Genomic DNA, 17,797 nt, shown 5'->3' on the forward strand with positions numbered 1-17,797 from the left:
TATCATCACCCCCCTCCCCCAACATAACCTCTCAATCACAACACAGGGAAATAATTCTTCAATTTATGCAAACACGTTTTTTGTTTTCTTTAAAATTGTCATCAGGACATATCGATGCAAATAATTTATTTCCAGTCTTTTTCCCATATCTCAATTGTGTGAAAAATTCTGATGCCACCCATCACTTTACTCCCAAACTTTGTGATACAAGTATTTCATTATTATCTTATTTATTCAAGACGCTTAAATGCAATGACCACTGAAAACAAAATTCAATTGCAAGAAAATGAAATGGCCGAAAAAAACAGTAACATTTAATGATTTAATCACAAGTGAATTTTAAGATGCAAAAAGACATATAAAAAAGGGCATAAGAACAAACCGCAATGCAGGAACTAAGAATTTCAAGACGAAAACTCTGAAACCAAATTGAGATTCGAGGAAAATATATATTCATGCATCCTGTAAAAAGGGTTAAAAAGACACAAAGAAAATTTTTACAGAACATTTTAAAACACAGTTCAATCCACTAATAGCGAGGGATCTGATGTTTTTGTATGACAGATATACAGCTGTTCACTGTACGAAAAAAGTCTCAAAAGTGTCCCCCAAACTTCTCGCTCCATCGCCCCCACATCACTCCCCTTCCGTTCCTTCGCCCCCACGTCGCCCCTTTTCGTTCCATCGCCCCCCTGAAAAACAAAATCGACCCCTGGGGGGCGATATCGCCCAGGTTAAGAACTATAGGAACCAAGAAACAAGGCGGCGCGCCAAGGCCCTTAAGAAAATAAATATATAAAAAATAGCCGGCCGTGATCGGCGGCTTGTTTCCCTGTCACCGGGAAGTCAACCCACCCCGGGATCGTTTTGATCGCCCGGAGGAAGCGCAACCCCGCTTCCTCCAGCCCACTTCGCCGCTGAGGCAGGGGCGGGCGTCTGCTCTCGCCGCCGCTTTCCCTCGGAGGAGGAGGAGGAGTCCCGGCCGGCCCTTGGAGCGAACGAGAAGATGACCCAGGCGGAGAAGGGGGAAACGGCCGCGGCTGCGGCGGCCGCAGAGAACGGGAAAGACAAAGAGCGCGACAAGGAGAAGGAGCAGCGCGGTGCCAAGAGGCCCATTGTCCCCGCCGCCGTGCCCGACTCGTTGCAGGAGGTGAGCCCCGTGACCCGCGCATAAGGATCGGGTTCAGCTGCGCCGTCCTCTCCGGAGCCCTTTCCAACGCCGGGGCTTCTTCGCAGCTGGTCTTGCCTCCAACCGAGACAGAGTTGCAGGAAGCCTCCGGCGATGTGGAAAGCTTCCTCGGCAGCGCGTGGTCATTGAGGCCTGCTTTTTTTGTTGTTGCCTCGGTAGCCCCCCACCATCCCCGGTTGTATTTGCACCCGGAAGGCCTCGGGTGCTCCACTAGCCGGGGAAGCCAAGCGTCAACCCGGAAGCAGCACGGGCTACCTCTTAAGAATGGCTGCGTCCGGGTAGCCATCGGGACTTGAGCTCGGTTTGATCAAGCATTCCCTTAGTTTAGTTTGCTTAGTTGCGGAAATGAGTGCTTTCTTGGACTATAGTCGTTCCTATTGATGCCCCGGATTTGAGCGGGTCTTTAAATATATATATATATATTTATATTTATATTTATATTTATAGATATATATATATATATATATATATATAGATATATATATAGATATATATATATAGATATATAGATATATAGATATATATATATAGATATATATATATATATATATATATATATATAGATAGAAGACAGACAGATAGATATAGATATAGATATAGATATAGATATATAGATTGTAAAGCCTTAAGTGAGTCAGGAGGAGAAGACTTAATGTTATACCACTGCATGCTCCTCCCTACGAATGCAGGGTATTTTTTTTTTCCTATTTCATTTAGAAGTACAGTGGCCATATTTTCTTGGAAAAAAATCAAGGAGAAACATGAAAAGGGTGTAAAATCTGAAAGAAGTTCATAAGGATTACAAGAAAAGTTTGTTTATAACTTTGTTTTACAAAGGAAAATTCAAAACCAAAATCAAGAAAATAAATAAATCTAAAGAACAGTTTTCTAAAATAAAGGACTGTCCCTTTATAATGGAAGACATATGGTCATAGTATTTATAGCTGGGTTGCACAATTGACTTATTTTGTGGCCATACTTGTCACTTGAAGTGATACAGGTAGTCCTTGATTTACAACCATTCATTGAGTGACCATACAAAGTTACAAAGACGCTGAAAAAACTTTCTGACGTATGACTTTATGACAGTTGCAGTGTCTGTGATCACCTTTTGTGACATTCTGACAAGATCAGTGAAGAAGTCAGATTTATGTAACAACCATGTTACTAACTTAACAACTGCAGTGATTCACATAACAATTGTGTCAAGAAAGGCAAAATGGAACAAAACTCACTTAACAACTGTCTTGCTTACCAACAGAAATGTTGGGCTCAATTGTGAGTCAAGAACTACCTGTGCTATCTATAGCATTTGCTCAAATGTGTCTCTTGTGTAACTTTATGCTTAGTAAGAATAAACTCCACTGAGACCAAGTATTAAAATACTATCTTGTGTGTGAATATTGCATGGGGACCCTTGTACAAGAAAATCTTTGGGATTTTAAAAATACTTTCTCCGGTGTTTAAGATTCTCTCAGGAATTTATCAAATTGGGAACATCATATTAAATTAAGTACATAATGTACTTAATTATTTGCAATGATATAATGTAAGTATTCTAAAGTAAAACCTATTCAATAGAGCCATTTCTAGATAAACGTGCATAAGTATCAATCTACTTTTCTACTCCCCCATATTGAGGCATACATATATGATTTTTTGCTTAGGTTTGTATAAGGAAGTGTGCAAGTATACTGCATTTTTTAATTGCTTTTAAATCAAAAACTTTTTATTGATATAAAGGGAGTCTGCAATGAAACTGTGTAACTCAAAAACCTAGGGTAGCTTACAATGGAATAAGCTTAATTTATAATATTGTCATAGAAAATTGTTTTCAAAATAAAATATGGGCTTGTTTTATTATTTTTAGCAAATCCAGAGCAACTTCATTATTGTAATACATCCTGGCTCAACGACTTTAAGGATTGGAAGAGCCACAGATACGCTTCCTGTTAGCATCCCGCACATCATCGCAAGAAGACATAAACAACAAGGACAAATCTCATACAAAGACAGTTGGCTTCTAAGAGAAGGACTCAACGTAAGTCTTCAATATTTCAGTCTTACATGAAACTGAAACAGTTTTTGCTTATATGAAATATATTATTTTCATGGCTTGTTCTTGTATGCTAAATTTGTGTTGTTTTCCAATCTTCTCATATCTATGGCTGTGATTTCTACTTGTGCACTGTGCCTAACAAATAATACAAGGGGGGATTAAGACTTACTCCACCCTGTAGACTCTTTGGGGGAATACAAATGGCTTTTATTGAATTACCATCATCAATAGATATAAATAGATTATTTGTATGTTTTCTAAATGTGTGGAAGCTAAAAAAAATTTTACATCATCCAGTTTCTAGATATGGGAGCTGTGTTTTTTCTCCTTTGACGGCAGAACATATTTGGTCAATAATGTTATTTCTGCTTTAGGGAAAACACTGAACTTAGCACATAACAGTCATCTTGTCACAGACTGCAGCCCACATAAAACTTTGGTAGCATCTTCTTGTTACTAGATGAATGTAATGCTCAGGATTACAGGAGTCTGAGGTATTAAACAGTCTAACATCCAATAACCAATATATGTATCTAAACTCTCCATCTGACTTCTGAAACAAGGATTTTATTCAGAAGGAATTTCCTCCATATTAAATTGGGGACCCTTGCTACATCAGTTCCAGCAGGTATAATGTCAACAATATTATCATTAGCGGTTTCTATAGGATACCACCAGAAAAGCCTTCTTGAGTTCCCAAATACACAATTTTGATGGGGGTAGGGATGGTTCCCCAAGATAGGGGAAGTGAACAAAATGAAAGGACACCCTTTATTACCATTCTTCAGTCATAGCATAGGGATTTTCCTATCTCTCCAGGTTGTTGAGGTGGCATTGGTAGCAGTAAGTATGCTAGGATGTGTGGATAATGAAATAAGAACATACCCAGCAGTTAGTTTGATTATTGAGGGCAGAGGTTACGTTCAGAGTTAACCTCCAATTCTTTCACCACCCCCAACCCCAAAGTCTCAGCCCAGCTAAGCAGGCAGATCTGGACATCAGGTCATTTCAGCAACTATTCAGGCAGTGCCAAATCTGTAAATCAACAAATTTTTAAATTTCAATTTTAACAATTGAAAAATGACATTCAATTGTTGCCTGCTTTTTTTTAGCTTAGATACCAATTTATCAGCCATTTTATGGAGGATAAAATGAAATACGAAATATGGAAGTTTGAGTTTTTATATGATGTAGGTTTTTTTTAATGTAATAGATTGTTGGTTGTAGATTGTTAGTTTTTGAAATAACTAACTGATATAACTAAAATATAACTATAAAATAATTAGTCCTAGGCTTGGACTAAATTACTGACTGATTTTTATTTAGAAACCAGAAAGTACTGAACAAAGACAAAATGGGCTTAAAATGGTTGACCAAGCAATATGGTCTAAGAAGATGTCAAATGGTGCCAGACGTACACCTATCTCACCTGATCAGGTATCCCATTTATAAAGTGTGGTTAATACTAATAGCATGTTTTAAGCAGAATCAGTAAAGTCTGATGAAATTTGAAAGCTCAGAGGAAGATAAATGGTCACAGAATCAACTTTGCAGTAATTCAGCACTTTAGACAGAGTCTATTAAATATTAAGTATCACAGATAAATAAAAAGATCTTTGAATGGAAAGATTTTTGAGCTCAAAGACTTAAAATGGCATGTTTCAAGTAGAATTCTGTATGTTGAACTTCAATAGCTGGCATTATTGCCAAAAAGACCTCTCTCAAGTAGTGCCTAGTAGCTTACATAGACTTTTGGAATATGAGGTTTAATTTGGTACTGTTTCAGATATTACGGCCTCAAGTAGTGAAGGATTTTATAAGTTAACTTCAGCACTTTGAATTTGGCTCCAAAATTAATTGTGATGCAGTAATAATAATGCATAAACTGTAATTGGGACTAAGACTTTCCGAAACTAAGAAGCATGATTATAAAGTGCCACGTCACATCACCAGACTACTTAGTGGTGGACATTCTAAAACTTCTGGTTGCCATTCTTAAATAAATCCAAGGGTTTCACGAAGCATGACAACACATGGTCACCATTTCCAACCTTCTACCAGCTTCTCCATTAATTTTGCTTGTAAAAAAACAGTGTAGAAGGTTGCAAATGGAGATCATGTGACCACAGGACACTGCAGCCATTGTAAGTATGAGGATTTGTCATAAGTACCTGTCACTCAGTACTATCATAAGCTTGAACAGTTGCTGAAGATGGTCATAAGTGAGGACCACCTGTATTTTATCATATTTCACAATCCTCAATATCTACTCACCATAGTTTGGACTAATTGAACTTTCAGGATTGTCTTCAAAGACAGTGGACAATATTTAGGAATATACATGATCTCGGAATTCAAGTGAACAACCCTGCATTATTAAAGTAAAGATTATTTTTGTCTATAGCATGATTTTTTTTATTTTTAAGTGATTTCTTTAAATCACTTTATTCTAGATCCGATCTTACAACAGACAAATGCGACCTGCTATTTTAGATCACAGCTCTGGGACAAAATGGACAAATACTACTCACCACCCAGAATATCTTGTTGGTGAAGAGGTAGGGCTTCTTTTTTTCCTCAATGCAGTAAAGTTACATGTGTAATTTTGATTTAAAAGTTGTTAAACTGTATGCAACTTTAAGAGCTCTATTTTGACTTGATGCAATCATAAACTGTCTTTACTTGAAGGTCAATCCTTGCTCCAGTAAGGATAAATGATTCCAATCTGTCTTCAGTGAGATTCCATAGTTCTTCCAAGAACATCCCTTTGATCATTTCCATCCATCTTGTCCATTGTCTTTGGTTTCTTCTATTTCTCTCAAGCTTTCCAAGCATAATTCATTTCTTCTAATCGATCATCTACAAATATCACATTCACAAAGTATGTAAATTTCTGCTTACCATTTGTTGCCTCAAGAGGGCAGTTAATTATATCCTGAACAAGTTGTTTGACCTAGTAATGTTCTCCAAAACCATAGTTTGAAATATATTTATTCCAGCATGTCTATCTAAAGAAAAGAAACTGCTGCTTAAAGAATGGCCGACACATGCAGCATTCGTGCTTTTGTACTTTCTGAAACAACTTTTGGGAGGCAAATGTAATATGGCACAACAGTGATATTTGTCAAACAATTTCAAGCTCCGTATTCATTAATTCTGATTGGTTTTGTGACCATTGTCATCCAAGAGTCAGTTAATTTTCTTCTCCACTAAGGACAGGCAGATCAAAAATTATTCTTTCCCCCAGTCTTAGCACTGCCTTTCTCATTTACTTCCTACTCTGTTCTGCTTTTTTAGGGGGGACCTTTTGTGGAGTCTCTGTGCGTGTTTTTTTTTAACTTCTTTATTCTTTCATTTCTGATTCTATTTTATTAAAAAAAATGCCCCTCTCATTTTTTCTTTCTGCTTCTCTGGCCATTGTGGCTTTTATTGCTAGTGGCAAATAAATGGTCCTAAATTTGGAAGCCAAAGGCAAACTTATTCACCAGGAAACCCAAATAGGCAAAATATTATGCATTTTTAAATAATGTGTAATTGAGCAGTGGGCATTTGTATATAATGTATTGCTTTCTGTTCTCTCTCCAATTAAAAAAACAAAGTACAGGTAGTCCTCAAGTTATGACCACAATTGAGCCCCAAATTTTTGTTGCTAAGGGAAACATTTGTTAAGTGAATTTTGCCCAGGGGTGGGATTCAAAGTTCTGTGGGCGTGGCTAAGTTGTTGGGCGTGGTTTGGTGGTCATGTGGCTGGCTGGGCGTGGCCAACTCAACATCACTCACATCGAGGCACGCATCTCCTCGCCTGGCCTCTCATGACTGTGGGGATGCTGCAACAGTCGTAAGTGTGAAAAATGGTCCTAAGTCACTTTTTTCTGCCATTGTAACTTTAATGGTCACTCCACACAAGCAAAGTACCAGCAAAGGAGGAGGAAAAAAACTCCAGAGAAGTTCCTGAGATATAAGAATGTAATAAGGGTTAACAGAGAGGCAGTTTCTATAAGCAACACCAGAATGTTTCCTTCCTGCCTTCCTTACAGGATTAGGCCAGTAATTTCTTCTAACAACCGGTTCTCCGAACTGCTTAGAATGTTAACAACCGGTCCTAGAGAATAGGTGCAAACCTGTAGAATCCCACCCCTGATTTTGCCCATTTTATGACCTTTCTTGCCACAATTGTTAAGTGAATCAATGTTAATAACCAAGTTAATAACATGGTTGTTAAATGAATCTGGCTTCCCCATTCATTTCATTTCAAGTAGCACAAAGAAAGAGAAAAAGATGATATGTCACAAAGGAGAAAAAGTTGACCAGAGGAATGGAATATGTACAGATAGCTACATAATATTGTGGTTTCAATCCATATTGACTCTGGCTCCTTCCCACATCAGCTGCAGCCTCATTTTGACAGTATACCATATTTAGGCTGGTATGATATATGGAAATTCCAAATAGTTGTGATTAAATTTTGCATGAAATGTGTGTGTGTGTGTTTTAATTTATATTTAGAATTGCAGGAGAGAGATGGGTGGTGAATAAATTTAATAATAAGTAATTTTTTTATAGAGTAAAATATTAAAATATAAAGTTAAAGTTAATATTGCATATGATAACCCCCTCAGCAGAATTAAAACTGTTCCTATTAATAGAAATGGTGTTTTGCTTGTTTCTTTTTATCCCTTTCAGGCATTATATGTTAATCCTCTGGACTCTTACAATGTTCATTGGCCTATTCGGAGGGGACAGCTGAACCTCCACTTAGGAGCTGGGGGCTCCCTTACTGCAGTTCTTGCTGATCTTGAGGACATATGGTCGCATGCAATTCAGAAAGATCTAGAAATATCTCTAAAGGATTTGAAGGTGAACAATGATTAATGTCAAATGAATGTAACAATGACAGTCAAGTTACTACCATTACTGTAGTACTGCCATTAATATACCCTAAGGCCATATACCATGTTCACTTTCTTACATATTGTCTAGATTATCTATAATAATAATTTATTTACTTGATTTCTGTAGCCTCCCATTTCACATATATGACTCTTAGGTGGCCTACAATAAAATAAAGAATATACAGAATACGTAGCATAAAAATAAAAAATACACAGCAGCCAAGCACCCTTTTGCTTGAGTTGAACTAAAGCCTGTTGTGCCCCACCTGTCCTTGACAGCCTCAGGGTAATGAGATAGAGCCACCAAGCTGTAATTCAGGCAGTTGGTGGGATGGGGGTATATATAGCTGAGTATCATTAGCATATTGATGATATCTGCTCCGAAACAGTTGGATGATCTCACCCAGTGACTTCGGGTAGATGTTAAAACAGAAACTAGACCAGGGGTGTCAAACTCACGGCCTGCGGGCCAGATGTGTCATGTGCTGGCCACGCCCATGCCCAGTTTAACGAAAGGCGGGAAAGTCACAATAGGTCATGTGATGCCACCGTGACGACGCGAGTTTGACACCCCTGAATTACACTGACCATTTCCTGGGTAACTAAATTATTTTATTTATTTAAATGCTGACATTAGCATTTACCAAAAAAAAAAAAAAACCCACCCCCTATTTCAGATGCTTGTCATTACTTGTCAAATGGCATTGGTCATTCTGTCACATGACACCCTCTTCTTTTTTCCCTTCTCTTGTTCAGTATTACAGATGTATTTTACTAATTCCCGACATCTATAATAAGCAGCATGTGAAAGAAATCGTAAATATGACTCTCCTGAAAATGGGCTTTTCAGGTAAATAAATCACTATAATCTGCTACCATGATGTTTTAAATTAATTTCTGCATTTCAGTCACAATTGTTTTATCTTTGTGATTCTTGCCACGCATCCATCCAGTGATAAATCCATTATTTTCAACTGCCAAACTGAAATGCAAGTCTGGCTATAAAGATGGAATTATATTGATTTAAACCTATCTAGAGTATGTCTAGGCAGTGTAAACTTTTTTTTCACATACTTAACAATCTTCTCATTATTTACTTAACATTGCCAAAAAAAAAATAATCTGAAGTATTTTCTACATTCCAATAGCAGTTTCTTAAGAAACGACTGAAGAGTTGAAGAGTTCATTTAGCTGTTTTATTGCTCAAGCCTATATGCAACCATCTTCTTAGACTTGAAAGTTTGTGCGTGGGTGAGACTAGATAAGGTTCAAGGGCATGGTGGGGGGAAGTGTTTGGACTTTGCCCTCTTGTGCCCACATAGGGATTCTAGACTTAAGTTCTCCTTTGACTCCTCCCCCTGGCTTGGCCCTCTCTCCTATACTTTATAAGGGGAATGGTTGCACAATCACCAGCTTCCTCACCAGTTATAAATGTTTATTTGCCAAACAATATGATTCACTTTCCCTCTCAATCCATCCCTAGTTTCAGAACAGCAGGGCTGTGCCATAAAAACAATTTGTACTATGTACTAACCAATCACTGTTTGTGGGTGAGAGTAGTACTTGAGTATCAAGAGTTAATAATTTTGTCCTTAATATGGTAACTGGTGAAAGGATTGAGCCAATTCCATCCTTTGGTCACCCTAAACCATCAAAATCCCATATGCTGAAGTCTTTAAGAAATCACAGACTTAGAAGCAAGGTTAGCCCAAATGTTCTGGCAGCTGGAAGAGACATGCAAATGTACATCTTGTTTCATGGGTTGGGTTATCTCAGTGCAAGTTTTATTCCTGAGCCTTAAAGTAGCAGAGTTTTATTGTGTGCATGCACACACCCAAATCTTGAATGTGATTCTCAAATATATTTCCAAGAATAGGGGAGAAATGCAGCCCTAGACCTAAAAAAAAAAGTCCTTTTTTTAACAAGTTATACTGTACTTTGAGAGACAAAGTTTATATAAATGTCAGTGATTAGTTGGGAAATAAAGAATCGTGAAACGCAGATAGTTTTTCTGGGTAAGTTGACCTATTGACAAAAGACACAGGTGGAATTTAGCACAGTTCTTATTTCATTGACAATGGGCACATAAATTGAGAGTTTTATAAAATGGGGTTTGTAAATTGTTCTGGAGTCTGTGACAAATGCAAAGCTGTCTTTGCACAATAGAGATAGTATATAGCAGTTACAGCATCCTTTTGTTTTTAGGAATAATAGTGCATCAAGAATCTGTATGTGCTACTTTTGGAAGTGGTTTAGGCAGTGCATGTGTTGTTGATGTGGGGGATCAGAAGACAAGCATCTGCTGTGTTGAAGATGGGGTTTCACATCATAACACCAGGTAACAATCAAAAATTAGGAGCAAACATTTTACATACATTTAATATTTTTAGTAAAATTTAACATTTTATCCTGGCCAAAGAATCTTGCGCAAATAGTCGTCAATTATAACTAGTTACTCAATGTCTGTTTAAAGTTTCAGTGGACATCCCCTAAACTACTAATGACCCATTTTGAAGTTCCAACATTGTCTCCCATGGTCATTTGACCACATTTTGGGCACTTGGCAACCAGGCTGCATTTTTTGGGCATCTGCTGTCACATGACTGTGATTTATATTTTTGCCAGAATCCAGTGTTTACTTTTGATTTCCAGCAAAAGCCAGCCCTTAGTGAACAACTGGTTTGCTTAACAACTGCTGTAAAAATGGTCATAAAATTAGGTCCAGTAATGTGGAGACCCACTTTTTCACCCCCATGATTTACATTCTTAAACTATGGACGTAAGTCTAGGATTAGCTATATTTTATAAGTTCCTTTTAATTATCTTTTTAAAAAAGAAAATCTTTCTGAACCATTCTTAAAAATCACTGCAACTTTTGTGTTGGAAAATCAAAGATTGGTACAGCAAAATTCATATTGGACCAAATAAATAACTGGATTAATAATCATGACTATAATGTTTCTTCTAAATGTTTTTAAATTTCTTTCAAGTTAAATAGCTTCTTCTGGAAAAGCCTATGTTCTGACAACTGTGTGTGGGCTTTTCTCTTTTTTTAAGGTTACGTCTTGCATATGGTGGCTGTGACATATCAAGATGTTTTTATTGGCTTATGCAGCGAGCTGGGTTTCCTTATAGAGATTGCCAGCTAGTTAAGAAGACAGACTGTCTTCTTCTCCAGCACTTAAAAGAAACATTTTGCCATTTAGACCAGGTAAGATCTAAAACTGACAAGTTCTGCATTTTTAAATGTCAGACTCTTAATGACCGAGGCATTTTAAAATGGATAGAGAATGCATCTGGAAGTTTATAAAACTAATGTGTTTATGACACTGAAAAGGGAAAAGTAAGTAAGAATTATGATGACTTAGTGGTGAAGATTCTCACCTCCCACTTGGAAGATTGAGAGGTCAATCCTAGGCAGTAGGCAGATGTTTTATTTCTAGGGCACAAAGTAAAAATATCTGCTATGAAGTCTACCTAGGTGTCAGGCCACTAATCTAGCCACTAATCTCTGAGCTCCATCCATTTACCCTGACTCTACCCTGTATTAAGGGACTACAGGGTTGTAAAAAGAAAAAATAAAGAAATTGGGAGACTAGTCCTGTCTTAGGCATGTTAGGCAGCTGGATGATTTCGGGCTAGTCACTCTCTTATTAGCCCAACCCACCTCAGAGGGTTGTTTTGTGGGGAAAATATGAGGAAGGGGTTTTGGATATGTTTGCTGAGATAAAGGAAGAGAGGTGGGAAACCCCCCCCCCCCCAGCTCAAGCCAGGCTGCCAAGCCACAGAGGTTGGGGACTGCTGCATTAGATAACAAAGCCAGCTGAATGATTTTGGGCCAGGTTGTTCAGCCCTAGAAAAGAGGCAATTGTTAAACCACTTTTGAAATCTTGCCTAGAAAACTACAGGGAATTATCCAGACCATCCAGTTTTGTGACTTGAAGGCATCCAATGAACAAAAACCCAGTGTGTTACTTCAAAGTATACACTCATAGTTAAATCTATAAAATATTTATACTTTCTTTTATTATTAGGATTTATCTGGACTGAAAGATCATGAGTTTCAAGTCCGTCACCCAGATTCTCCAGCTTTGTTGTATCAGTTGCGCTTAGGAGATGAAAAGTTACAGGTAACAAACTGTGAGATGCATCCCTTATAGTGCTTTGAACGAAACAGAACATTTCTTCTGAGCTTTAAATTTTAAAAAAGTTCCATTAGAAATTTCCCATCAATCTATTTTGTGTTGGTTCAAGCATTGTATATTATGACAATGGGAAACAGCGAGAACTTGGAAACTGCTACTGTTCTCTTGTTTATTACTCTAGGGTAGCAAGATCACATTGGATGGTAGTCCATGGTAAACTGTATGCTACCTACCTAAATGGTGGGTAATTTGGCCAAGGACTATGCAGTATTTGGATTTTTAGAAAAAACATTAAAATAAATTTTCCTAGGAAGTAATGGGACCATAACTCTCTTCTGATTAATTAGAAAAAATGGTCTTCTTAATCATATTTAATCATAGGTTGTTTAACTGTAACCCAACTGCAAGGAAGATGGAGGAATCTATGGATAAATATTGACAATAATTTGAAATTATTTTCTTTCACATTTAGGCTCCAATGGCACTATTTTACCCAGCAACTTTTGGAATTGTGGGTCAGAAAATGATAGTTTTGCAGCACAGGTCTCAAGGTGATCCAGAGGACCCTCATGACGAACATTATCTCTTAGCTACCCAAAGTAAGCAAGACCAGGTGTGTGTGCGTGGCTTTCTCTCTCCTTTTGATTCCCCCCTTGTATACTGTACAGTGAACTCGGTGTCTCATTCTATTTACTTAACACTTTCCAGAGTATTGGTAGATGAATTCTATGCATATGACCTGCCATGTTCTGACATTTCCCACTAAGTTGGGCTAGAATTTCTGTGTGCCCATAGCTATGTTGACTAAGGATAATGTAGACCAGCAGATCTGAAAAGTATCAGGTTATGAGGATGAGAATATAGTCAGATCAGGGCTTCTCAACTACATGTGGTAGTTATAACTTAAGCATGCTTTTTTAACTAATACTTATCGTTTATAAAGCTGGCTTGTTTCAGCTATCTATAAGATTATCTAGTGTTTAATACACAGGTGTCATAAGAAACTGCACATAATTTAAAATAAAAGAAGACATTTTAGAAGTTCTTGCAATCATGCCAAAGAGGACAAGAGACAGCTATTACAATTGGCACAGTCTCTCTATGTGTAATTGTGCTTGTGTGCTTATATGTACGTTTACAGTGTTCAACTATCCTGAACTATAATCACTATGATACTTTAATTTGTTTTTGTTACCTAGATACCTTCTTTTTCAGGGTTTTTTTTTTAAAAAACTAAAATCGATATATAGGATTCCTATTTGGAAGTTATAGAATTGAGTTGAATGGATGTAATTATTGGCTACATTGGGAATATCCAATATAGGCAAGAAGCATACACTATGTTTACGAAAAAAGAATACTCTAAATTTAAATTTGCTGCCCTGAAAAGAATAGGCAGTGGGAAAAAGATAGAGATAAATATTATTTGCAATCAGAGTGTCTGTTTTGTCAACCTAACCTTGCCAATTTCAGCTGAAACCAATTTTTCAGTTTCCCCCTAAAATATATGTGAGACACTAGCATATACCCCTGCCGGAAGCCACATAGAAAAGGAAGGATATGGATAAAAAAAACCACACATTCGTATTAATTGAAATACTTAAATTATAAAACAAAGTACCTCTATGTATAAAATTATTGATGCCTCACTTCTACCAAACTTTTTCTCTCACAACTACCTAGTAACATAAAAACATAAGAGATACAAATGCACATATTCACCCAGTGTGGGGGAATCGAAGTAGTCAAGATGGTAAGTCTGGCAATACGATGCAAGATCCATCACTCCTGGGTGAATTGATTTTACATATATGTCCCTGCTCTCTCCTGTTAGTACTACAACTAGATGAAAAAGGATGGAAAAAATGTAACTGAACAGAGAAAGACTGAAAAGGAAGGAAAGTCCTGTTTAGGTATTAGAAAAAGGGTTACCATTCACTATACTGGGGATGGGCAACTGTGGCAACTGTACAACCATGGACTTCAACTCTCGGAATTCCTGAGTCAACCATGCTCTATACAAACCTTCCCACCCAGGCAAATGCTAATTCCTGGCTCATTTCCAAAGGTGTAACAGAATAAAATAACAAAGTTGGAAAGTCCAACTGCTCAAGCAAGAAACCCTATCTCAATTCAGACAAATGGTTGTCCAAACTCTTCTTTAAAATCTCCAGTGTTGGAGCATTCACAACTTCTGGAGGCAAGTTGTTCCACTGATTAATTGTTCTAACTATCAGGAAATTTCTCCTTACTCCTAAGTTGGTTCTCCCCTTGATTAGTTTCCATCCATTGTTTCTTGTCCTGCCTTCAGGTGCTTATGAGAATATGTTCTTCCTTTGTTTTAGCCTTCAGATTTATGCTCTTCTCTGTATTCTTTCACTTTTTAGCAGGCACATCTGTAGTCATTTACAGCTCATGCATTTTCTTATTTTCAACAGCAACTTATTGGTGAATAGAAAAGCTTGTGAATTTGTTGAGAAATTGTTGAGGGTTTTTTAAGTGTTTTTCTGGATTTTTGTGGTCAACTACTTTGATATATTTTTTAAAAATTGGCAAAGTATTAAGTACTGATTCAGTTGTGTGTTGTCAGTTCTCATCCAATGTATACATGCCTATGGTTTTGGATGGGAGAGTCAATTGCAACACTTTTTTACATTAAGAATTGGGTCTAATTAGGAAATAAACTTGAAGGGACAGAAACAGCATTGAGCCTTTTTAGGTGGTCTTCAGCCCAAGTTATGGGCAGGATTTGTGCTTGGTTTTATTGAGAGATAATCTTATTTTTCCTTTTTCCAGTCTGCAAAAGCAACAGCTGATCGAAAATCCATGACCAAGCTGGGTGGATTTGATGGAGATCTCCGAGGCCAATCTGCAAGTGTTGCTGAAAATGTTTATCATTCTGAAGTGGATTTAGGCAGTTCTCATAGTGACTGCATTATTGGTGGAAATGAATCTGAAGAAATGCTAACAACTCACATGTCCCGAAAAACTGCTGTATCTCAGTTTGAAGGGAAAGCTTTAGGTCTTGACAAAGCAATTTTGCATAGCATTGACTGCTGTGGTAAGAAAACTGTATTATTTTGTGTGATATGTAATACTAATTATTGTAGGCAAGATTTATGCTAGTCACAGTAAATTTTAATCAGTGTGTGTATGAAATAGTTTTAATACTTTTCCAATTATTGTATTAATCATTATTTTTTTAATTTGTTTGCTACAGTTTATTTAAAATTCTTTCATGTGCACTTTTCTAGCATCAGATGATACCAAAAAGAAAATGTACAGTTCAATCCTTGTAGTTGGAGGTGGCTTGATGTTCCACAAGGCTCAAGAATTTCTTCAACACAGAATTCTCAACAAAATGCCTCCCTCTTTCAGGAGAGTTGTTGAAAACGTAGAAGTCATTACAAGACCAAAGGTATCTTTGTATGGATTTATGCAGGCTTTCAAATAGGAGAGCAGCTGGGAGTAGCATTAGGAAATGTGAGGGAATTAATTATGCAGTAATCAGACACATTTTGAGATGAGCAATAGGCTCTCTGTTCCGTTCAGAAGGATGCTTCACCCACAGTACTGCTGTGAGCATAGATTGAAATGACCACATCCCCCAAAGTGGCAGCATCCAAGGGTTTTCTAGAATTACCTACCCATGGCACTTGTATGTATGGAAGTACACTTATATGGGGATTGGCGAAATCTTTTGTAGGTGATAATAACAAAATCTTCTTGTAGATAATGACTACATGTAGCATCAGTTTTATTATTCTAATATGTATTGAATTGAATTAGTCTATGATAAAAAGTATGCACTGGAATCTATTTGACAATTAAAGCAATGACAGTCTTTGGAGCAGTCAGCAAAGTAACAATATGTTTTTTTTTTTCAAGAGTGAGTTAGTTCTATCTGTTCTTTTAGAGCCTTTAGAATTTAGCCATATTTGTAAGAGTTCAAGGAACCAGCCATGGGATCGTGTTTGATTTTTAATTGTATGGTATTTTTATATCCATTTAATATTAGGACATGGATCCACGTTTGATTGCTTGGAAAGGTGGTGCTGTTCTAGCCTGCCTAGATACAACACAGGAGCTCTGGATTTATCAACGAGAATGGCAGCGCTTTGGTGTTCGTATGTTACGTGAAAGAGCTGCATTTGTGTGGTGATCCAGTATTATTTAGAAATAATAGAACATTTCCTTGATCCTTAGTTTTGTGTTTTAAATAAATTAAACAGATTAAAAATTATTTCCTCTGGAATCATTTAAAAATAAGGTATAATGGTATTAAATATTTCTCTAAACCCTTTCCTCTAGTTCGGTGTTTCTCAAACTTGCAACATTAAAATGTGCGGACTTCAACTCTCAGAATTCATGAGCCAGCCGTGCCATGTTTCCAGAATTCCCTAGCCAGACAGCCATGCTGGCTCTGGAATTCTGAGAGTTGATGTTTATACATCTTAAAGTTGCCAAGCTTGAAAAATACTATTCTGGTTGAATATTTTATTATGATCTTAGTGAAATCTGCGATAGAAAATACAACGCAGTTTTTCTAAAAAAACAAAATCAAAAACACAAACAAGATGTGCACACGTTCAGGACACCAGACCTGGGCACCTATTGGAATAATGCCAGTTGGCAGAACTGGTACAGAGATTGCAGCTTTCAAAACTTCCTGGCAACTAAACACACATTGTCCAAGCATCTACAAGCCACTTCTATTTCATTAGATTTAGACTGACTGACTCCGAGGCAGCTCCAGGAAAGTCACAATTATATATCTATCATCTCTTTCTCACAAAAAAACAGACCCACCAAATATTATAATGTGAAATATATTTTTAAAATACCTTTAGACATCATTCTTAATTCCAAAACCCTATACAAGGGGACCATATTTTCTTTACCCAAAATCTTGGGAAAATGCCAATCAGAGTAGGAGTTACACAAATCTTTGGAGAAAGTAGGATCTTACTTACGCAATGCAGCTTGTGAAGAATATACTAAGGAACTCCCATCATTACCTATGTTGCGGCAGTAATATTCAAGGGCAGTGCAGACTATTTTGCAGAAATCAAACCAAAAAGGGAGTCTGGCATGAGTGGCTGTCTGAAAGGCCCAAGTGTTCCACAAGACAGCTATGCAAAGGCCTCATGCTGTTCAAGCAGAAGTTGTGTGTTGAACATCATCTAGATTTGAATACTGCCCCATCCAAGATCTGGGGGATGTTTGGCTGGTTCAGGGTTGAGATGTATCTATTATCAGCATGCTGAAGATACTGATTGTTGAGCTGATGAATTACTTCAGCCTGCAGTTTTATATAGACCTTAAACAGGAGGAGCAAGAGTGCTGAATCCTGTTGGCACGTGACACTGGTGAGACTGAGGGAGCAATCTCTCTCCCCAAACAACGTATTTGTGTAAATTCCTTATTCATGTTCCATTAAATTCAAGGCTGTTTACGTTTTTAAAGCAAGTGTGGGGGAAGCTTCTTATAACAAAGGAGAACAAAACAGCTA

At 37.3% G+C, this 17,797-nt stretch overlaps 1 protein-coding gene across 1 annotated transcript; it reads left to right on the plus strand.

The window, feature by feature from the left end:
* The first annotated feature begins 724 nt into the window (after positions 1-724).
* Positions 725-16,525, plus strand: ACTR8 (actin related protein 8). Its single transcript, XM_026677420.2, has 13 exons — positions 725-1,150; positions 3,060-3,230; positions 4,575-4,685; positions 5,702-5,806; positions 7,932-8,105; positions 8,897-8,990; positions 10,346-10,478; positions 11,198-11,351; positions 12,175-12,270; positions 12,758-12,898; positions 15,082-15,346; positions 15,540-15,703; positions 16,304-16,525. Exons 1-13 carry the CDS (start codon positions 1,007-1,009, stop codon positions 16,445-16,447), a joined length of 1,896 nt encoding a protein of 631 aa, XP_026533205.1. The 5' UTR covers positions 725-1,006; the 3' UTR covers positions 16,448-16,525.
* The last annotated feature ends 1,272 nt before the right edge of the window (positions 16,526-17,797 follow it).

This window comes from Notechis scutatus, chromosome 2 (assembly GCF_049901735.1).
Source record: "Notechis scutatus isolate UNSWTSFEM ecotype Mainland chromosome 2, rNotScu1.2, whole genome shotgun sequence".
NCBI classification, from domain to species: Eukaryota; Metazoa; Chordata; class Lepidosauria; order Squamata; family Elapidae; genus Notechis; species Notechis scutatus.